The sequence below is a fragment of the Lepisma saccharinum genome, chromosome 17 (assembly GCF_977018435.1).
Source record: "Lepisma saccharinum chromosome 17, izLepSacc3.1, whole genome shotgun sequence".
Classification (NCBI taxonomy): Eukaryota; Metazoa; Arthropoda; class Insecta; order Zygentoma; family Lepismatidae; genus Lepisma; species Lepisma saccharinum.
This window is the reverse complement of record NC_139245.1, coordinates 8,473,735-8,497,522: the sequence shown is the minus strand read 5'-3', so window position 1 is coordinate 8,497,522 and position 23,788 is coordinate 8,473,735. Positions and strand designations below refer to the sequence as shown.

The 23,788-nt window shown below is 37.1% G+C and overlaps 1 protein-coding gene across 2 annotated transcripts in view; it reads right to left on the bottom strand.

The window, feature by feature from the left end:
* The window catches only part of LOC146001504 (intraflagellar transport protein 74 homolog), a 31,038-nt gene that overhangs the window by 5,556 nt on the left and 1,694 nt on the right, over positions 1-23,788 (bottom strand). Inside the window, exons 2-10 of one of the 2 annotated variants that reach the window (XM_083138892.1) lie at positions 22,750-22,897; positions 19,801-19,836; positions 17,853-18,062; positions 13,966-14,206; positions 12,119-12,315; positions 10,496-10,672; positions 8,757-8,984; positions 6,051-6,250; positions 4,240-4,363 (exon numbers count right to left, since the gene is read on the bottom strand). In XM_083138892.1, the coding sequence (XP_082995018.1) occupies positions 4,240-4,363; positions 6,051-6,250; positions 8,757-8,984; positions 10,496-10,672; positions 12,119-12,315; positions 13,966-14,206; positions 17,853-18,062; positions 19,801-19,836; positions 22,750-22,887 (1,551 nt within the window). In that variant the 5' untranslated portion in view covers positions 22,888-22,897. The remainder of the gene's footprint in view (positions 1-4,239; positions 4,364-6,050; positions 6,251-8,756; positions 8,985-10,495; positions 10,673-12,118; positions 12,316-13,965; positions 14,207-17,852; positions 18,063-19,800; positions 19,837-22,749; positions 22,898-23,788) is intronic. The other variant, XM_083138893.1, reaches the window with a different exon arrangement.

The following is a 23,788-nucleotide window of genomic DNA, read 5'->3' as shown; positions in this document are numbered from 1 at the left end:
TTGGGAGGGAGGGCGGGAGGGTGGGTGAGGGTTGGACATTACTGGGTGGCCTTGTTCAGGCCAGGTGGAGTGGTTGCACTCATGGCCGATATATAGGCCCTCTCCCATCTTTTGCGAACAGAGGTGTTGGCTGGTTGGGGTAGGAGGTGGATGATCGCTACCCGGAAGCAGTCGTATATATATATATATGAGGATAACCCAGCCCCATAAGCCATGGTGAACGCGGAGATCACTAAGAGGATATGGAAGTTGCTATACGACATTTCCATTGGAGGCGGAAGTAGCTAGCACCATCTAACCACTTGGACGAAAACTAACAGGCCTGTCGGAGTTAACATTAGTCCATGATCAGAGGCTAACTCATAAAACAATCGTATAAATTCAAGGAATGTACAGTAAATTTGTATTAAATTTATGTAGTACTGCGTTACGTCGTACATATTCAAGCACTTGAAACTTTTAATGAAGCTGTTAAAGATTTTAGACTTTCATGGAAGATTGTGACGCATTTCACTAGAGGTTCATTCGCAAAGTTGGTTATTGACTAACCTATGGTAACGCATCGTAGAACAAGTTTTTGTTATAAGTACATTTCGATTTAGTGTGGCTATATTTTACTTTTCGAACCAAAATTTAGGTTCATTGTGGAGAATTTTAAAGCTTCCGTTATTTCCCTTATGCTATTCCTGGAATGTTTAGGAATTCAGTGGTGATTGGTTATGTGATTAAGCCTGGTGCTGTGAAAGATGTGTTTTATGTCTTATGTCAAGCATAGTATAGAATAGGCTAGGAATTGGGTATTCGTGTTTAACGTAGATATCTTATTACAAAACTCTTACATGAGTCGTTGACCTTCTATATTGATTAAATACCATCTTCTAAGAAGTCTCAAAGCATACAGGTTGAGTTTGATCGCTCTAAGCAAAGGTAGAAACTCTACATATTTTTATGTGTGTGTGTAATTTAAATTCGTGTAGAATTAAATTTAAGTTTAGTTGGAAAATAAATCTTTCTTGTATCCTACAAATGAGTTCTGGCTGCATATGAGAATAGTTATTATTTTAAAGGAAAACATAAGACATATTTACAACATTTTGGAATAGTAAATAATTTTTAATTAATGCCATTAAGAAGAAGACAATGTGCAAGGTCAACGTTGACAAATCAAATAAAATAAAAAAGGTATATAGTCAACGTTACAAATTCTTAGTTTGACATTATGTGGCTAATTCTTCCTCTATATTTGCATCCGACGAATTTTCGTTGTAACTCCACAGTACAATATTACTTCTGTGGCAAATGTGCTGCATTATGTGTAGTTTGTTATTTTAGTGCAAGGGGGAGATATTTCGGTTATATTATTGTTCATTTCATTGCATATCACGTGGACTGCAATTATTAAACTCCTAGGTAAATAATAGAAAAATCCAGAAATCAATTACAATAATGAACCATCAAGTAAGATTTTTAGTGCAAGATTTAAAATGTTTTTTTTCCTTGAATTTTACGAAAACCAGAAAATGACCCAATATCATATATGTTTATTAAATGTATAAGAAATTGGAATATTTTCTAGATATTTCCTTTGGACAATCCAAGATTAGAATCTACAATTTTAATTATTCCTTTTTTAAATTTATTACATTCCAAATGAAATAAGTCTATTTGCTTTCCAAGTATCGAGCTCAAACATCGATAGTTCCTCACTGTTCGAGTACGTTGTCTTCCCCTGCCAGATGGCTCTGCTTGTACTGGGTATGAATAGTCTGTGGTTTATAAAGCCTTAGAAAAGTGTTCGCACAAGTCAATGGAGAATATTCTGAGTGTTCCATCCTGTAATAGTGGCCGCGGTGGCTCAGTCGGTAACGCGTCTGACTACCATGCTCAAGGTCCCGGGTTCGATCCCCGGCCGGTTCAAATCCGGGAACTTTTCTAACGGTGAAAGCGGCCCCGGCGCCCACTCAGCGTCGAATAACATGGGTACCTGGGGGAAACCCTGGGGGGTAAAGGCAGTCAGGGGAGTGATGCTGATCACATCACCCCCACTTACGACCGGATCAAGAAAGTGTGGGGCGTTACCCCCACACCCCCTATACGCCTTCATGGCGTGGTGCTATGCACAGGGGAACACTTTACTTTTTTTTTTTTTTTTTTTTTTTTTCCATCCTGTAATAGATAATCCTTGATTCAAGCTTGAAGAAGTGAAGAGACTGATTGAGAGTGGCATTGCTCAAATTTCAGCTATCAACTGGGCAGATGCAGTTCAACACGTTATTGAAAAAGAAGAGAGAAAACTGTGGGATGTGGACAATTTAACTGAGAACTTGAATTTTGAACGATTTGTTATCCAAGTCAGCGACAGGGAACGTGAATCGGAAGACAGCTGTGACGAAGATTTGGCAGTAAGTGAACCCCTTCCAGTGAATTAACAATACATATTTTCCCCTTGTCTCAACAGTTTGGGTATTGTCGTGACTTATGAAATGTAAAGTGAATAGGAAGAATCAATGTTTCATTTTTCTCGGCTTGCCCTTGATTTGAGTCTGATTGAAAAAGTGGCGATCTTTTCGTTCTGGCACCAGAATACAATATTCTGCACGTCAACAATATTGAGAAATGTTTTGGTGTGAGTGAAATACTGAAATAAAGTATAGTTTAAATATGCTTAGGATTGTCTTTGCTTTGTCACTGATAACAAAGGAAAATTTAGCATACTATGTTTTTGTTAATAAATATACACATGGGACAGGTTATTATAAAACAGTAGAAAATAAGATTTGAAAATTTTTAATTCAACAATATTTCTGTTAGACATCCATTTTGGCTCTTATATAAAATGAATAGGTGTGGCGAACTATGAGTGTAACAGCAGATGATTGCGGTAGTCGGGGGTCATGAATCAGCTGATACGAATACAGCGAATCGGTGAGACGGTTTGTTTACAAAAGGTCTCAGGGTTGGTGATTTACACTTTAGGTTCCTTTGTTTGACAGTAAGATTGTCCCAAAATGCAATTTTTGTTGATACCGCATAAACACCAGTTTGTTTTGCTTAAGGGATCGTTGATAGGCTATGTGAAAGCCTGATATTCGAAGTTAATTGGCCGCGAGAGGTGTATCATAAGGGGGGGGGGGTATAGCTCTGAGGAGCTACGTCAACACTCGACCAAGCAAGGAGCTTGCCCTGTGAAATGAGAACTACACTCACGTTTAAATTTAAACACTTCAATTGACTGGTCTGACAGGGGTGTGAGAGAATGATAGACAAGGATTTAGGAACGTTCGTTGCCTGTAGATATTGATGTGAAGATCGACTCGCTGGTTCGTAGATGAAACACTGATGAAACTCTCCTGAAATAAAACTCCTTTCCGATAGCGCACTACTCCTCGCTGTAACTCCTTTAGCACCGGTCGATAGTCGCACTACAAGCCAGAGGCAACAACTATTCACGACATAACTTTCTTAGTTCAACTGTTTGTATAATTTCGAGGCTACGACTGTCCACACGATAGATTTCAGATACCGACTGGGGGGAGAAATATTCTCTCGAGCTATTTAAATGAAATTTGAACTTTCGGCTGTTGATAACGGTGCTTTCGCATAAAGCTGTGTTTGCATTATCTTTCCTGCGATTCCGAAGAATTTGTATCAGCGGATTTTTACATCCGCTGAAGGTCGCAGGTGTCATTTGCTTGAAAGAAGCTCTTTCCAGCTTCCTTCATACTCGGGCCCTTTTTATGAGGTGATTAGACTATCAGGCTATGGTGCCCGGGGTCCTGGGTTCGAGTCAAGCCTTCGGCATGATACAATACCAATAAACTACTAATACTAAATTTACTGATGGAATGTAAAACAGCTAACATTTCATTAAGAATTTGTTTGGTCAATTAATCACCTTGTTTAATGTAACTATTAGGTTTCCAAAATAGGTTGTCACCTTTCAAAATTAAATGGTGTATACTGTATTTACTTTCCAAAACAAAGGTCTATGAATTAGCTTTTTCATTGATTGATTGAGTTAGTGTTTTAAGTAAACATTATGCACAGTAAGGCTAATCGGGACTGGAACTACAGTGTAAAGTGGGATCCGAACCACTATGTGCCTCCACTGAGTATTACAAGGTGATGACGCTACCACTGTGCCATCGGGGAGGCCATCTTTTTACTCCCAAAAATAGTATCAAAATGGCATAATATTGCAATAAACTACTTGTTGAGCTATAACAAATAAGTTATTACCTTTTGTAGATTTATATTTAACTGCTGCCTTTCCTTTGTAAGTCCCTCTACTGTATTCTTAGATTTCTCAAGTTCACTTTCCTTGAAAGCCAAATTTTCCCTCATCACTGAAAAATCTTCCAAACTGAAATTGGAAAACATATATACATACATACATATATATATATATATATATATACACATTTGCATTTTCCCAATTAGTTCAGTTCATTTGCTTCAGAAAAAACAACAAATTAAAGCAACCAGAATTAAAGGAAAAGTGGAATTAACGTAATTTGATGAACATTAAATGCAATTAAAAACAACCAAGACAAAGTCACAATAAGTACTTTGCATTATTGGAATTCTAAATTGCCACATTGTGACTTATTTTCAGTTGTTTTTTAATATGCTGACGACACATGGCATGAAATATCACTTTTATATAATATGCATTGTTATATGAGAAACCAAAATTCAGCAGCATTGAATGCACTAAGTACAGTGGAGGCCAAATTTTATTTCCAGATTTTATATTTCTCATATTATAAATTTACTTTCTCCTGATTCCAATACAAGATATTTGAATTATTTCTACAATTTAACATTTCTCACATTTTAAATTTCTTGGCCTGACGTAGGTTTCACTGTATTAATTATGAGACATGTTTAAGCCAATTGGGGACATGGGCATAATAAGGAAGATAATTGCAATAAGTGACTATTAGATCAAAAATTGATGAAGGTACACTCACAAAGAACACCCATGCCCAAGTTGGGACTTAAACCTGAAACTGGGTGGTGAGATCAAAAATCGACCACTTGATGTGATCGGCCACTGAGCTCACGGTAGTAATCACCTTCTATCACCATACATGTCTTGGGTCAAACCTATAGTCATTAAACATGGCAGACAACACTGTCAAGACATATACAAAAAACTTCAAGCACAGAAAGGGGATCAGACATTTTGTAAATAGACATACGTCTGTGGATAACTATTCTCACTGTGGTGGTTGCAATATCACAACAGTTGTTTACATGAACGTTGAGCTTAGAAAGTTCCTGAAGCTAAATAAAAATCAACTGATAAAATACTGTTAACTTTAGGCAGACATAAATCTTGTAGCTTTCATTAAAGAACACAACTATTAAATCTCCATGCTCATCTACAAATGTTGTTCAGTTATTGACCCAAAATACCTACTTTTATCAGTAACAAACAACTATGAGTATGGAATGTAAGTGTCCTAACATACACAATACTGCAATTTAGAAGAGGCAGGAAAAAGATAAGTTATTTTGGTATTCAAAGATAGCTTTGAACATATGTTAAGGTTGAGTTTGATCTTTGGATAAGTCTTCAGTAAGTTAATATTAATCATCTGTGTGCGAATAAGCAATTACATTATTATTATTATTTTGGCCAGAACATATGTAATCACGATCTATTGCAAAATGCAAATGTAGATGTTTTGCTTACTTTCACTGCAAAAAAAAAGTTACATTAATTTTAAAAAGTTTCATTCAGTTTAATGAAAATTCACAATATGTTTATTCCCATTACTCTATTGAATGTATTAAAGTGAAATCTATTAGTGCCGTTTATTTATTAAACTCTTGTATAATGTTATTTATTAAAATAGGACAATTCACAAGTGAGCAACATGAGCAAAGGAAACTGCGAGGAAAAAATATAATACAACTGAGTGATCAATGGCACCATTATTGACATATTTCCTATTTTGGGAAGACTGCACAGAACTATTAGAACTATGAATAAGCATGAATGTTGATAAAGTGTTAAGCGTAGAGTACAAATGAGTTTCTACCTTGGAAGATGGCCAACGTGTAGCAGATTGTTGCTCATTTGCTGGAGAACAAGAACAACTGACGATTCCAATTCAGCCACTCGATTTGTTTCCCGCACGTACACTTCCTCAAAAGTAGCCAGGAACTCCTCCATCGTCTCCTCTCTCTTCCTCAGTTCACGATACTTCTGATGGCGCTCACTTTGAGTGTCCTCTAGGTCCTGTAATACAGACCATAATTTGTGTTACTTGTCTACACATTGTCTACTTAATTTCAGCCAGTTTCATATTCTTCACATTCAAGAAAGGGATTACAGACTGCCTTTCACATGTGGCAGACCTGTAAATTTTTTTTAAACCTTTCTGGATGGGACTTAGAATATCGAGTTTAACTCACGAAACTGTATATTTTTTTTTTTTTTGCTATTTAAGAAAAATCATAGACAATGTTATGAAAAAATAAATATGCTGACCAAGGCAGTAATTTATTTTATTAAAAACATAAACTAAACGTAACTTTTGTACTTGATACAGAGTCTGAAGAAGACCTTGCTAGACGGTTGAAACGTTACGTTTAGTTTATGTTTTTAATAAAATAAATTACTGCCTTAGTCAGCATATTTATTTTTTCATAATCATGGAAACAATGTTATATATGGTAATACAGTGGAACCCTGATTTTAACTTCCTCGATTTTACATTTTCCTGCATTATACATTAAATTTTGATGGACCCACATTGCAAAATGCTGTAAAATCTTACTCCATTTTATATCTTCCCACATTTTAAGTTTTTTCAGCTTGGCCCCCCGAAAAACGTAAAATCGAGGTTCCACTGTATATAAAATAGGTATATAACAACATATTCAATAGGTAATATAAAATTAATTCATGAAACTAACATAAAAGTTTCTATTAGGATCGAAATCATCACTAACTGTGAAATCCGAATGTGGATATAAATTATTAAATGCTATTCTTAAGAGTATAATCAAAACAGCAACTTAATTCGACACAATTAGAAGTAAAATTCAGCAACGAAGGAAACATGACATCCAGTGGTTGAAATTTGAAAGAGGTGGTTATGGTTGAAATTTGAAGGAGGTGGTTACAACACATGTGCAAAAGAGACGCGGTGTTGTTCATTCACAAAGGAATTTCAAAGTGAACAATGGGTCATGACCGTCGCTCATCTTATCGGTCAGTAAATTCTATGATGGGTTATGCCCGCTGCTTGTCCAGAAAGGGTTAAACATTATAAGCAAACAGTAAAACACATAAACACTGTTAAAATGTTTGAGCCTTGCAAGGGCAAGGCATGCATGTGCACCATCATGACCGTTGCACTGCAGCAGTGATATTTGAAATATTTTGTACATATTGTTTGTATATTTCACATGTGTTGCTTCATTTCTGTCCCAATAATTTTCATTAATTATTTTATGGGACTGGTGTCTGCAAATAACACTGGTACAGATCATCACAGGAATGCAGTAACTTCAAACTGAAGCAGTGTTCTGGGAAAGAAATGCCTCCTTGTATGCAATCTCCCCCAAATTCTGTGGATGTTCATTCTCAAGGATGAACAATGACTAGATAAAAATGTAAAAAGGTATCCCCACAAAACACACCAATGCAGAGGGTAGGATTAGAGCCCCGAAACTAGGCAGCAAGGTAGTGAGTTAACCACTCGAACATTCTTGGCCAATGAGGTAGCTATAATAAATGAATCATGACATTACGTATGCAAGGATAGATTTAGAGCCCTCTCCCCTCACGAAAGACTTAACAAGTCCAAAATTAAATAAGCAAGGTACTTGCTTACTGCTATATAATATGGAGTTGATTCATTTCCTCAGAACTTGCATAAAGGTAAGGATCAGCGTTGTCAGTCTCTGCAAAAATTTGTGTGTATCACTGCCAATAACAACAATCATAATAAATAAAAATAATGATCAGGAACTTCTTTTTATCAGTTGGGCCTAACAATGTTTTTGGCATTCAATAAATAATTCATTAAAAAAAATTGACATTATTTTCTTTGGTAAGAGAGCTGTTTTTATACAATTTTTAGTGATCATAATTAAACATAACCTAGGTAATGAATACATTTTTTACCTGTTCATAATAATAATAATCTGAATATTATTAATAGACATATTAAGTCCCGTATTGTGGTTGTGCGGTCTAAGGCACAAGCTTTGCTCCAGCTACGGGCTATGCTATGCTACAGCTAAGCACTTTCGAGTCTCCTGGGAGAAGCGTAACAACTTTTCTCCTGAGATTTCAGCCTGTGTATGGGACCGGTGGCCACACACAATCGTGAGGAAATTGGGAAGCTACAAATGAGTAGCGTAACCCAGTCATGGTGGAAACCTATGTCGACTGGGGGTTCATGGTGCTGACCACACATCACACCATAACTGTTTGGATAATTTCCCACCTCGGCAGGTGAGACCAGCGGTTGGTAGGTAGGCAATGGCCTTCATGGGCTGTTGCACCATGGGTTATTATTTATTAATAGACATATTAATCTTACTAACCTATTAATTATACTTTTTTATTATTATTATTTATATGATAAACACTTGGTCGGGACCCCTTATGAAATATAGTTCTAGATATGTGCCTATTAAATGCGTAAAACCCCATATCTATATTTCGTGAATTTTTGCAAGAGAAAACTTAATATATTTATGCACAGAACAGGGTGCACGAATAATGGTACCTGATCAAGCAGATGCATTTCTTGTTGCATTTTCCTCATCTGATCCTGGATTTCATTAATCTGTCTGTCCATCGTGGCAATTTCTGCATTGTCGTCTTTCACTTTTTTAAGCAGCTGTTCACGTTCTTGTGCTGGAGTTCCTCGACTGCGTTCTTCTTCCAACAAGCTGGCTTTTTTGCCCTCAGCCTCATGAAGCTTCTGAAGCAGCTGCACTGCTTCCTGCTTCACCTGATTAAATAAAATTCAGTCTTAGAAAGATCCTTGTAACCAAGAAAGTACTAAAATGTACTAAAAAAGTACAATACATTGTCATGATGTAGTGTAAGTGCATCACGCAGGTCAGAAACTCTAATGGCATGTGTACTGTGTAAACTGGAGATATATTGGTTTCAGGGTGAGAACAAATAAGATCAAGTGGTTCTCAAACTCTTTGAGCAGATGCCCCTAATCTGACTCCAATGGAAGCAAGACTGGATTTAATTTACACAATCTGAGGCAACTGTATTTCTTTTATTCATGTAAAAAAAAAAATATTAATAATGTTGAAACATGTTTACCTGCATATTTAAATGTTAAATAAAATGATTCAGACTTTCCGATTACAAAGTTCCGAATGTGTTAACAAATGAAATTATGAGCCACTGTACCAGAGAATAATTAACATAATTATTAAATGAAAATCGAGAACTTTTAGGTGTTCAATATATTTCTTAATTGCTTGGTCTATTTTTTATATTAATTTCATCCATGATTGTTGCACTGCACCTATCTGTAATATTGAATGCTCTAATTCTCCGTTACCCCCACACCCCCTATATGCCTTCATGGCATGGTGCCATGCACAGGGGAGCACTTTACCTTTATCTTTACTAATTCTCCTATACAGCTGTGTATGCATGAATATCACAAGACCAGTGCCAAAAACAAGTGTTCTGTGTATATTTTGTATCTGTTATGCTATAGCATTATAAAAATCTCATGTTTGCTCTTTTTCTTATTAACATACGTACAAACTAATTATAGTTATTACTCATGTGATGAAAAAGAGCCGCTGTGATCTAGTCGGTAGGGCATGTGACTGCCACGTGGGATACCCAGGTTCAATTCCTGGGGTGGGTGATCAAAGGTCAGAATTTCTCCAGCCTTGTCCATGAATAAAGTGGCTCTGTGACTCACCTAGCCTCAAAGCCTCAAATCAATGGGTACCTGGGAGGCAGGCGGGGTAACGGTGGCCGGAGCATGGTGCTGATCATATCATCCCCAAAATGGCTAAGATCAAGAATGTATAGCGCCCTACCTCCACATCCCCTAAATGTGCCTTCATGGCACGGTGCTACACGGAACTTTACCTTTTACCTTACTCATGTGATGAAGGGGAAACAATTAACATATGTAAAAACCAAACATGTGGCAGAAATACTAACAAACAAAGTAACTGTGAAATACTTATATTGTTTACCATAAAATATGTTGGTGCAATTTGTAAACCATGCTTTAATTAAACTAATTAGCAGTATCTTCTGTGCTTCCAGTTACATTAATTCGATTTGCTTTTGTTTACTTGTGGCTACCTTTATACTTCTTGCATCAATATTGACATTTTATAGATCAATGACATTTTGTGTGATTGCATGCAAGTTCTGTTGTCTTGGAATCCACAATATGTAGTTGAATCTGTCAATAACAAAGTTGATAACGTCTCAGAAACTGCAAATTTGGCTTTTGATGCCAACAATTACCTGAGATACTGATAGCTCATCTTCCAAAGCAGATTTCTTGGAGTTTAAAGAATCCATTTGTTGCTGCAGATCTTCAAGCTGGTGCTGTAGCTGGGTATTCATTGTCTGAAGCTCCATATATCTTTCTCGTAAGGTGGGACTCATAGCTGCAACTAAATTGTTTGTCATGTGTCTTTCCTACAAGAATAAGAATATCGTTTAATTCATGCACCACAATATACATGGATTATAATGTTCTACATCAACTGATGTTATATCTGAGTACATAGCTTTCCATTAATCAAACATTTTCCTTATGGTGGTGTTCTACCTTCATTTTGAAAGAAAAAAACAGGTCTTCTAATCTGGTTTATAATGAGAGTTCATCTCAATAGCATGGTGAATGATGCTATCAACTTGTTCCAAGTTTGATTCATGGCACAGGCACATTTCAGTGGTTCAAACAATGTAAACCTCATCAAATACAGAGAAAATAAGTACCTAGATGACACATGTCAAATGCAAGTCACTTTCTTGTCTCCAGCAGAGTTCATACTTGTTCTGCCAGAACAAATGCACTTTTACAGCCATTCTCAAATAAATTCTCACAAACCATTCTACACTGTCTTAACTTACTTGATTTGAAGTTTATTTTTACACTTGAACTATCCAAGTAATGCCTTCTCATGATCTCATGAAAGAACCATCATATATCTAAGAATTTTATTTTTACATCTGACAACCAGCTGTATCATAGTAGGGTTTACAAATAGGTGAAGAATCAATATTCACTACAAATACAACAATCTTATTCTCTAAGTTTTTCAGGGATTCGAACATTTTTATGAAATTCCCTAACCTTCTTTTCAACATAGATCAGGGATGGTCCCAAGCTGTACAGGAGGATACAGAATGTGTTTACAATAGTGGAAATGATTGGGGAAATAAGTCTGAAATTCAGTGAAACTATTTTGTGCATGTTTAAGATGCAGAGAATACTAATTTGTTAGTAATTATATAAAATTGTGAAAAAAAGGTTGTGCAAGTGGCCCTGCTTGTAAGTCACTGCTGTCTGAAGCATTCTATTAGCATAGTATACTCATACAGAAGTTGAAGGAAGGTAAGGATATACTATGGCAATCAAACATAACAATACTAATCAAAGCTCCATGGGCAACAGGCCTCGAAGGGCCAGGGCATGCTTGCCAGAGCAGCTTTTCATTGGGTGACGCGTGGTCAGCGCATCGGATCTCATCGCTGCTGTTTTTCTGGCTTTCGTGACCAGAGCCCACTACTTCTTAAAGTAGCTTCCCAATTGTCCTCATGATGCTGGGTCAACGCCGAAATTTTGGGGGCACCCACCGGGAATTGAACCCAGGACAGCTCACACCAAAGGCGAGAGTGCTAACCACTTGGCTACCAAACCTGACCCACCTAACCTACTCACACATGCATGTAGAAGCAAAATGGAAAAATCATTCCACACAAAGAATGCAGTAAGCAATGAGAGAGCCTTTTCCAGTATGTGCTAATAGACAAGTACAGAATTCAAGTAGAATATGCATATGCATCATGATATCAGAATTACATAATACGAACTAGTGACTCAATCAGAAAGAAACCTGACAGAAAATAAGCACCTACCTGGTCTATTTCCATTTCCAACTGATGTATCTCTTTCTCCCTTTGCTGTCTCTCAGCAAACAGCTGATCAAGATGTTGAGCCTCCTGCAAGTTGCGGGCCTGAAGTTCTTCAAATTCCCCTTCAACCTCTGCTTTCTCTGTGTCTGTATTCAGCTTGTCCATCAACAAATTATAATCAGCCAGTTTGCCTTGCAACTCTATTTGGAAGATGAAAGTAAAAGTAAACACAAATGTAATGGATAACTAATAAGAACAACAAATTCATCTGCTAAATATTTCATGAGTGCATTCAAAAGCTTTAAGAAACACATGATTGAATGATTTGGTGTTTTAAGTAGGGACTGGACCTACAGTTTAAAGTGGGATCCAAACCACTATGTGCCTCCACCAGGTAAGAAACACATGAATCTATCAAAATTAACTAGCTGCAAACTTTGCACGGATTGCAAGCAGTTGGGGACAAAAAGACACCCAACGTATGTTTTAAAAAAAGGCACCGGATTTTGCCCATTGGGCCAGCCCGGTTCTGGTTGCTTTGCATTATTTTTGTGCCTAAATACCGTATTTACGTGTGTACAGTGCACGTGCATGTATAATGCGCACTCTGGTTTTGGATGGTTAAAAGTGACAAAAAATTATATCTCGTATATAATGCGTAGTACAATCCAGTTTCAAGAAATGGCTTTCTTAGTTGTAGGTTGTAAAGCTGTTGCTATGCTGATCAAGAGTGGATGACATCATACCTATTCAATTGCTCATTCCTTCTTTTTTCCAAATATATACTTTTTCTTTCTGTGACTAATGTAACATTTATACGAGGCACATTCAGGACCTTCCACATAGCAGTTAGCAGCACAAGATATCTTCCATTAAGGAATTTACACACTCCATGTATGTCATATTATTTGGCCAGTAATACATTTTAATTTTTATTATATTTTTTCTTGTTTTCTTTCATCCAAAGTACTATAAAAATCAGAACGTTTCTTCATTTTTTGATGAACTTATTTCAACCGCATTTCACATTAGTGTCGTTATCTTGTATGGAATACTGTTTCCATATTCAGAAACTGCAGGATTCAAGCTTTACAACGATATATAACATGATAGGGTTCCGTAAACATGAAAAATCAATGCAAGTGTCCCAAAATCATGGAACGACCCTGTACAGTTTCATGTTGGCTGTCTGAATTATTTCGTGCATGATACGCACCACAGTTTTCGGGGGCAAAAATTTTGGAAAAAAGTGCGCATTATACATGAGTAAATATGGTATATTGAAGTGTTGAGTTGGGAACAGTCAATTATCATAACAAGTTTAACATGTCAGATGTGAGAGAGTTGGGTATCTCCTAATGAAATTTTCTCTTTCATAACATTAATTTAAATCTTAATAAGATCTTGATATATTCTGCAAAATTTAACACTACATGAACAATACATGCTTATCTTACCTGTCTGTAAGCAGGAACAAAAAAGAAACACAGTCAACATGTACGAAAAACTTAAAAATCAGATGTTCTGCCAACAAACATGAACTATCACATAATTAATAATTATCTCTATGCTGTCACATCCTTCTAAACTGGTAACTTTGCATTTCAGGTTTTGCGTTCATACTATGAACAAGACATAATAGTATTTTAAAATACAGAAAAGCTATTAATCAAGGACTAATTACTTTGAAACAAAATTTTAAAAGCTTTAATAACAGATATTACATACAGTATGCACAGCACAGATAAAACATTACAGAACACTTGAGCGCACATAACAAATTTCTTCACATTATTTCAAAACTGCCAGATATGTTACACCTATCTAATGTAGAGTTATAATTTTCCTACCTGTTAATTCAGATGCCATTTCCTTCACACGTTTATCATACACTAAAAAAGTGGCTTGCTCCTGAGTATAGTTCTCTATCTCTTTCTTCAGCTTAACAATTTCTACATTGAGTTCAGATATCCTCATCCTGAGTAACCCCATGAAGTAGCTCTTATCCTGAACCTGCCTCTGTGGACCCTTCATTCCTGTTTTCAAGCCACTCAAGCCCTGCTGGGTTATTGGTCGCTCAACGACATTTACCTGTGTTCATGGGGAAAGAACAACTGACTTCAATAAATTGAAATAATATATACAGGGTCATCCGTTTGAGATGTCAGAAAAGTAAACCTTTATACACAAGAGGTTAATGTACGTATCTCTGAGCAGCTTGTTATAATATAAGCAGAAAGGATGTAAGTTTCGAATGAGTGGATGTTTACTGACTTCAGCTGCGTGGCGGCAGTAGCATGCATGTAATACTGGAAAATTTCGCATATCATACGACACACTGTGTGTGCTGTTGTGACGTGATCACCACCTTTGTTACCATACACATTAGCGCCGCCATGTGACCGAAGTCTGTAAACCTCCACTCATTCGAAACTTACATCCTTTGTGCTTATATTACAACAAGCTGCTCACAGATACGTACTTTAACCTCTTGTGTATAAAGGTTTACTTTTCTGACATCTCAAACGGATGACCCTGTACATTAATATGCATTAATTCCAAGTAACTCAGAAAAAGAAAAAAAATCACCTGATTTTGGTGTCCCATTTTATTGTACTTAACCTGCTATATATACAATTGATAGAATGTCAGTCAACAGTCTTCTGTGATTAGTGGCAAAGAGTTACGTTACTGCATCCAATATGAGAATAAATTATTTATTCCATGACTTAGATAGTAAACACACATATTTGCGTAAGAAGTTAATCTAATTACAAATAAAAAAAAAATAAAGTGCAATGTTTCAGCTTTCTTGTTCTTCTTCTTTGACCCTGTCCAATAAAAGGCTGTCGACTTTGGCCAACGTTCTCTTGTTCCTTGTATAAAATCACTGAAATTAGTTTTCACACTTCCTGCATCACTTCAATGAATTCATGAGAGTCATGACACTATTTTGGAAATAAAACATGATTCTTCTTGCACAATATGTTCTGTTTATATTACGATTTGACATTTACATTCATATCTATATAAAATCCAAATAAGTGACAGTGATAAATCAGATAGCAGAAAAGGTAGTGAAATAGGAAATGGAATTTTTAAGTGTATCAAACATTAATATAGTATATCTCTTTGTTGTGAAAATTGTACGCATTCCAAAATTAGGTGTACGGCATCGGGGTTGTCATTACCACATGTACAATTCTGATGTTGTGTAATGTATATTTTCGCTAACTGAGCTGGTGTGCGTACATGTTCAGTATGTAATCTATTAATAAAAACTACAACTGGTCTTGGAAGGGGGTATTTATGGAACCATGGACTTCTTGTATTAAATTCCGCGAGCCATCTGTTTGTATAGCCAATTATCAATAATTGTTTCTCGCACCAAACCTTCCAATGATTCTTGATTTTATTTTTTACTCTAGATAGTAGATCTGTATAAGGAAGTCTGTTAAATGATATCCCTTGCACGCTTAGCATACATATCTACACATTTCAGCTTTAACCCTTAGACGACCGAGCGTATTTTGCTGGTAAATGCCTTAAGGAACGAGGCGTTTTCAGCGGGGAATTTTAAATTTCCGCATGCTTTTACATAAATTTTTATACCTCTGGAACTAAGAATGCTAGACTTACAAATTATAGCTCGTTTTGTTCAGTAAACATTGGGCTATAAGACTATGGAATAAAAACAGAATTTTCCGTTATCGGTTAGAAGAAGAAGAAAAAAATGATTTTTTTTATTTACCAAATTTGAAAATTGCCAGCGCCCCCTTCGGCAGTGCCGCGACGTAAATGTGTAAAATTGTACCTGCACATTGTCTGATATGTTTGACATTATTGCTCAAAAAATCACGCAAATATTCCAGAAAGTTTCCAAGAAAAAAAATATTTTCCAATGCGAAGCACCTGAGTTATTTCCAGCGGGAAATTTGAAATTCGGCGCATGTACATTATTTTTTTTTAGCTCAGGAACTAAGAACACTGGAGTTACAAGTTTTAGCTCATTTTGTTCAGTACACATGGGAGCTATAAGCCTATGGCATAAAAACAGAATTTTCTGTCATCGGTTAAAAGAAGAAAAAAAATAATTTTTTTTACAAATTTGAAAATCGCGAGCCCCCCATTTGGCAGCGCCGCGACGTAAATGTGTAAAATTGTACCTGCACATTGCCTGATATGTTTGGCATTATCCTACAAAAAATCACGCAACCGACCACTTCTGAACGCAGCTGTAACAATGAATTCGCCCTTCCAACCGCCTTTCCTGAAAAACAGCCACCACCTTTCCCCCCATTTCTCCTCCCTGGCCTGGACCAAGACATAGCTGAAGCCAAAAATAGCATAGATTGGCTGAGAGGAGATGAAAACACTCATTCGTCAAGCTGATCCCTGCTTGGGAATGAACAAAGGTATTGCAAAATATTTTGTGCCTGCGACGTGACTCCTCTCAGCGACCTTGAACCCCCCCGTGCGACTTGGATGACAGCTCTTTACCACTGACTTGTGAAAAGGAAATCCCAAAAAAATATTTTCGTGGGTTCATTTCCTTGCTAGAAGAGCCTATGCATATCCCAGAAATGAGAAAATAGCGAAAAAAAAAAAAACAACAAAAATAACAAGAACGTGATATTCGGGGGCTGACCCCCCTCCCCCACATAACAATGGACTTTTCCACACACAGCCAATAATACTTCTCTTTCCTTTCAACAATCACTTCAACAAAGCTATACATGAACACACAAAAAAAATTTAAACTCTCTCTGTAATCATTTATAGTTATATTTCATATCTTATTCTTCAGATATGATTGTCCTTATATGTTGCACAACAACTATCAATTATCCTAATATCTAATCTTTTCACTTGTTGATGACACAAAAGTTTGTTGGTTTACATCCACTTTATAACACCATTAAGCCTTGTTTCCATGATATGAAAAATTCAATATGCTCAATTATGACTGGACCTACAGTTTAAGATGGGACTCGAAGAACTGCATGTACTTTCACTGGGAACTAAATCTAGCACCCTTGACAATGTGACAGCATTACCATTACTCCATCTGGGAGGCTCTTGATGCATACAACTAGCATCACAGACAGCTCAGACAATAAAGGCTACGGTCCTTTGAAAATTAATATGTTCTAAGTGAAACAAGTACCATAAGTGGTGCTTTTTTTTTTGTGCAGCATTTAACCAGGTTTCCTGTAAAACACCATAAACTATCAAAGTTCAAGGACAACCACTTTCATGACCTTAATGCGCATGATGGCAAGGCAAATATTTGCCTATTGATTTCGGCGGCAATATGTTGACTTGTCAATCAACAGCCTAGTGAGAATAGCAACAGTGAGTCAGCAAAATTGATCAAGTGAAGAAAGTAATTTTATTTAAACAAAAGTAACATGAATTTATTATATATATTTGTGCAAGAAAAGAATTTTAACCATGTTTGTGCTTTGAAAAAAATATGTTGTGCAAAATCTTTACTCGCAAATTTCACTTTTATTTCTATTCTTTTAAGCAAACCGTATTTTTTCCCATTATTGTTGGAATGTACAGGAAAGTAACCGCAGAAGTAAATTTTAATTTTATTACTCATTACCTGAAAAAAGTTACAATAACAGTTACTCATTTCATTAAAGTTAATCGAAAAAAGTAATTATGCTTCCAAATCTGCATTCTTAATACATGTTTGATATGATTGCTTCAAGAACATTAAGCTATGTACCTGTGCAGCTAAACTGCTTCCCGTTCCCAGTCGACCCATGGTCTGTTGCATCATCGCAGATGTCAATCTTGAGGCTGTTCCAGGAATTCCTCGAAGCCCAGTGTTTGTGCTTTGTGGGCGACTCACAACCACTCCTGTTGTGGGGCGAATTGATGTTACAGGCCGATTCATGCTTTGTTGCGTGAAAGGTCGCTCTCCCAGAATGGACGACTAAATAAATAACAGAAACAACAATACTGGTAAATGTTGCCAACAATGATACAACCTGTGTTGTACAAATAGAAAAGAAATTATAGTCTCACTCTCAACATAGTACATTCACAACTGTGCAAATAGATTATAAGTGCAAGGATCAAGGAATGGAGCAAATTGTCACTTTTAATGTATTTTTGAACTCTAGATAGGCTAAATTATTTATATTATAAAAGGTATGTCATAAGGTTGTTGTTATATGTATATATTAACCCTTAAACAGAAACATAGGTCTTTACTTCATAATTAGAAAGATCCGGTCTGAGACACCTTATTTTTTAATATTTGTTATTACATTTTTTTAAAGTTTTTTAGACAATAAAAGGGCAAAATTATGATTAGTAACTCAAACTTATTGAAAATTAAAATTACAGTACATGGGAACATAACTAAGAACATGTATTATGTAAATCACTTTCAACCTTGCCATTGAATACGTAATGCAAAACACCCGGTCTGTAGACCTGCACGTTTTCAAACAACAATAAGTCTCTCGTAACAAACAGTCACAAACTGAGCAGTAACATGTGCAGTGTAGGCAAGTGGTTGATAATAAGGTACTGTGGAGGGGGGAGAGACAGCTCAATCAGTGTTGCCACACTGTAGAACTACAAAACACTAAAGGTCTCACAGACCGATGTTTCTGTTTAAGAGTTAATATACACATAATTCTTGCTGCGTTTACATGGCTTCTTAAGGGCACTTACATGCTGGAGGCTGCAGCATTATGATTAATTGAACTTGAAATTGTGAGTGTGTCAGCACATTACACATTGCACCCATCACATTACACGGGGTCCAGCTACTTACTATAACTAAAATATTATCTGTGTTAAAAGCTGAGGCTGTAAAGGAGCACACGTAAGGACAAAACGCACACGGCCATACAGAGGATTATAATGGCCGTAAGTCCAGATGCCAGAGCCTTCCTAGTCTGCAAAATGGTTCAGGGTGTATTACGTGGAAGTGAGGTTGACATTTTGGTGTACTATGTGGAAGGGTTACACCCTGTAACTGCAGCATTAAAAATATAAAAACAAGCATCCATAGGGGAGGGTTCAAATAGTTGCAGAACTACATGTAAAAGATGAAGATTAAAATGTGTTGTCGCTGTGGAGACATGTCAGAACTATTCAACAACATAGTTGATGCACTGGTTCAACTGACATGGAATAACCCAGCTATTCTGCATAAATAGAATAAAAAATTCTCAATAGTGATTACAAATAATGAAAAGACAGCTCCTGGCTGAAATTTTTGAATGGTAATCTTCTCCATCGCGGTGGCTCAGTCGGTAACGCGTCTGACTACCATGCTCAAGGTCCCGGGTTCGATCCCCGGCCGGTTCAAATCCGGGAACTTTTCTAACGGTGGAAGCGGCCCCGGCGCCTACCCAGCGTCGAATAACATGGGTACCTGGGGGAAACCCTGGGGGGTAAAGGCGGTCAGGGGCGTGATGCTGATCACATCACCCCCACTCACGACCGGATCAAGAAAGTGTGGGGCATTACCCCCGCACCCCCTATACGCCTTCATGGCGTGGTGCTATGCACAGGGGAACACTTTACTTTTTTACTTTTAATCTTCTCCATCTAAGGTTCCGAGTTTGAGTCTGACCTGGGTAGGGCTATCTTTTGTTAAGTGTCTCTTCATCAATTTTAATCTAATTATCATTCATCATCATACTAGCAATTACCTTTACAGAGCGTGTCCCAGTGAAAAGGTGACTGACCTGAAATGAAATAGAAGACATTATTTATGTTGTGTTTTTATTGTTTATTCAAACTCGCCTCCTTTTGGATCAATACACCATTGGAAAAAGCAGTCCTGGAAGTCCTTTGCCAGAATTCTCTTCAGAAGATGTTCTCATTTCGTTGGCAACTTCAACTGTGGAAACAGCCAACAGTCTGTAGGGGAATAGGATGGATGGTCGAGCACAATAACTAATTTTTTTTGGCTAAAAATTCACTCCACTCTGGGTGTCTTTTTAGTTGTCCGACAACAAGTGAGGGACAAAGAACACATATGCCTTCCGCTTTCTTAAATCTTGCGTTAAAGTGGTTTTGGGGATGCCAGTGAGTTTCTTAATGAGTCTGAGAATTGGTTTGGAGAATTTAGGCAACTTTCCGCAGGCTGTCTTCATTTCCACTCGTTCTTGATGCACCCAGGCGTGGATCATCTTCAATGCTCTCCCTGCCTTCATGAAATCATGCATACCACTTACAAACATTTTGCGACTCATAGCTTCACCACCACACAGTATGGATCATCTCACACTATTTCACCCAATTAAAAACAAAATTTAATGTTAGAATGTTGTTTCAGATACGAAACACACTGTAACATATCATGTCATAACTCACGACTGACACACTGTGGAATTTTTGTGGTGAGAGGTAAGCTATGTCTCTACATAACTCATATGTCAATACAGAGGTGGTGCTGTGGGTACCTTGCAGAGACAGACAGTCACCTTTTCGCTGGGACACACTGTGTAAATGCCAGAAAAGTAAAGCACGATAAGGAAAAAAAAGTTTGATGACTACTAGGAGGATAAAAATTTCCAGGAGAAGTGCAGATTTCATGGTTGAATTGAAAGAAAACATCAATCAGGATGATGGGTGGAGAATGAGTGTCCTGGCACGAGCAATGCCTGTGGCAAGGTTGATGATCAGTCTGGCAGTACAACAGGACTCCCCTCCAGCTTACAAAGCATAGCTTTACAGAAACCTGCACAAAAACTTGCCCTCTGACTAGCAGCCCCGAATGTAATTCCCTTGGCTACTTCATGTGGGGCATAGTTGAGGCAAAGGTAAATAACAAGCATCACAATACCATGGATGCCTTAACCACTTCCCTGTGTTCGGCATAATATTACGCCCTTGGTCACTATAGCTTATTCTGTGTTGGGCGTAATATTACGCCCGCGAAGATCTCTGACTGTGTTGAACGGAATAATACTTTTTTTGTTGGTGAAACATATTTTTTGCTATTGAAGAAACAACGACCTGTTATTTAGTCACAATTTTCAGTGCTGACAAACAAGAAGTAGTAGTTCAGAGGAAAGTAAATTGTTTTAGTGTTATGCTGACAAAGTGCAAACGTGAGTTCATTTGTGTGCCGCGTTTAGTCAGTTGCTTTATGTACATTTTTTTTGGTTTTGCATTATTTGAACTGTTAGTGATTTATTGTTGGTTTTGAGTTTCTAATAGTATTGTCAAACAGGATTGCGAAATATTTTTTCCCTCGTCCCTATTGAATATATTGCAATGAAACTTGGCGGGTGCATTACGTATAGACCATAGTATTTTTCAAAGTAGATTATAATCGGGTACCTATATCCAGGGCCGATCCAGAGGATCCCAAAGTTACCAAAAGGGATTTTCCGGAGGGAAATTTCCTGAATTATCCCCGATTTCCCTTTCCTCATACTTGATGTACACATGTGCATGGTACCAATTGAAAGCCTGTTCTATTCTGAAGAGAAAGACGTATGAACCATGATATTCGGATGGATTGTCCTGAAGCAGTAGCTACTTAAAAATATTACTACGCAAACTCAGGAAAAAAAAATACACAGAACGGGAAAGCATTTTGTCAGAAAATTACAGGGAAGGGGTTAAAGGACTCCAACATGAAGGTTGATTGATTGATTTAAAATTTTTGGGTGCATCAGAACGTATGGCCATTCTGCACCCTTCTATGTAAGGAAAAATCCCTTTATCTAAAAACCCTTTACTGAAAATTAAAATAGGTGTAACCTTGAGAAAGGTTAAAAGTGAAGGTGGTGATGAACGTGAACAAGGAGGAGATCAAGAACACCTGCCTGCACCTGTTTTTGTTCAAGGTTAACCCTTAAAGGACGGGCCATGACACGGGTGTCACAGCAGGCAGGCATTTTCTTTAAGGACGGCTTGTGACACCGGTGTCACAAGCAGCTTTTTCTCGTAGTATGTTACTTTTTTAACATACTGTAACTTGGATAATGATTGGAGATACATGTTTTGATTACTGCATGAGTTTAGAGATATGTAATTAACAATTAGTAAAGTTTAATTGAGCATTGAGGCTTTTATCTCCTCCAACAAGAGTAAAGGGCATATAAGATGGTAAAAAGACCCGATTTGTCACAGAGTAAAATTGACAATGAGTTATTAGGTACGGATTTGGAAGGGGGGAGATGAAGACATCGCCGATATTTCAAATTTCGTGTAAAAAAATAGTTACTTTCCCTCTTTTCTTCTTCTAACTGATTACGGAATTGATTTTCCTCATCAGGATTATAGCCCAAAGTATACTGAACAAAACGAGGTATCATTTGTACCTCTAACATTCTTAGTTCCGGAAAAATAAAATTTCATTTAGAGGCAAGCAGAATTTTAAATTTCCCGCTGAAAACACACTCAGTTTTAGTGCAAATACCTGGAAAATCAGCTCAGCGTCTAAGAGTTAAAGAAGCTGGTGGAGGATACATCATATACTTTCGTTGTGTATGTTCTTTACTACTTGTGTCAGGAAATATTGATTTTTCATCCCGAATTAAACTTATTTTTCTCTATATAGTGATGTATCTGGATATATCTCTACGTTTCTGTACAACTATCAAACGTTTGATGAAGGTATAGTTATACACAAGATTAAGTACCTGCTGTGTTAAAGGTTTAGGTTCCATCTTTGACCCTCGTCGAGATACTGGTCTTCCAGCTCCTTGAACTGGGGATATGGCTTCTCCCTGCAATGTAGTCTTTGGATAATCTTGAGAAGAACCTCTTAGCAAAGACATCTCATATAGTCTGGAAGAAAAAAGATATAAATGATTGGAACACACCACACACACTCATATGCATCCAACTGGTAAATTCACAGTGAAGATATATAAATACAAAAATAATCTGATTAGAACCTTCGTAAAAGCATACTTTGCTTTAAATTTTGATTGTTGGTAAAATTTAAGTATCCCCGAAATGCATTTCTTCAAATTTACAGGAGAAATTACTTACCGAATGCAGTTTCTTTAGAATTGTGGAAGTTCGGGGAAGTGTTTTCTCACATCGTTCATTCAATTTTGCCGGTAAATCATCTATTTTTCGATATAAATGTGTGACCGATGCACGAAAGCTCTTGCATCCATATACTTCCAGGTGGATGTAGCCTGTGTGTGATGACGTAATCCCAGTCAGTGTTTCCAAACACGTGTTTTTGTAACTGAAGAAGGTACATTTCCGCAAATGGTTTGTGGGGCTGTGTCAATGGTTCGTGGGGCTATGCAAGAATGGTGTGTGGGGCTACGCATATATTTTTCGAAACCAATTTTTAACTATTGTAACCTATACGTGACCCTACCTAACCCAACCTGGTTCTAATCTGATAGTCCCCGGACAGATTTCTTAATTTTTACAGAAGAAACTACTTACGGTAATAAGTTCGTGTAGCATTGTCAAACATCTGCAAGGTGTTTTGTGTGATGTGGGAATGTTGCATAGCAGAAATTCATCTTGTTTGTTGACAATTAATCCTCCGACGGAGAATAGCCTTTGCCGCATGTACACTTTCCTCGTACACCTTCCTACATCATCACGCGTCGTGATTGTGTTTTGTTCATGTTCATTGGGTATCCGGTGTTTCGACCCATCTGTTTCTCCAACGAAAGTCAGAAACATGACATGTTTTGGATGCATGGTTAA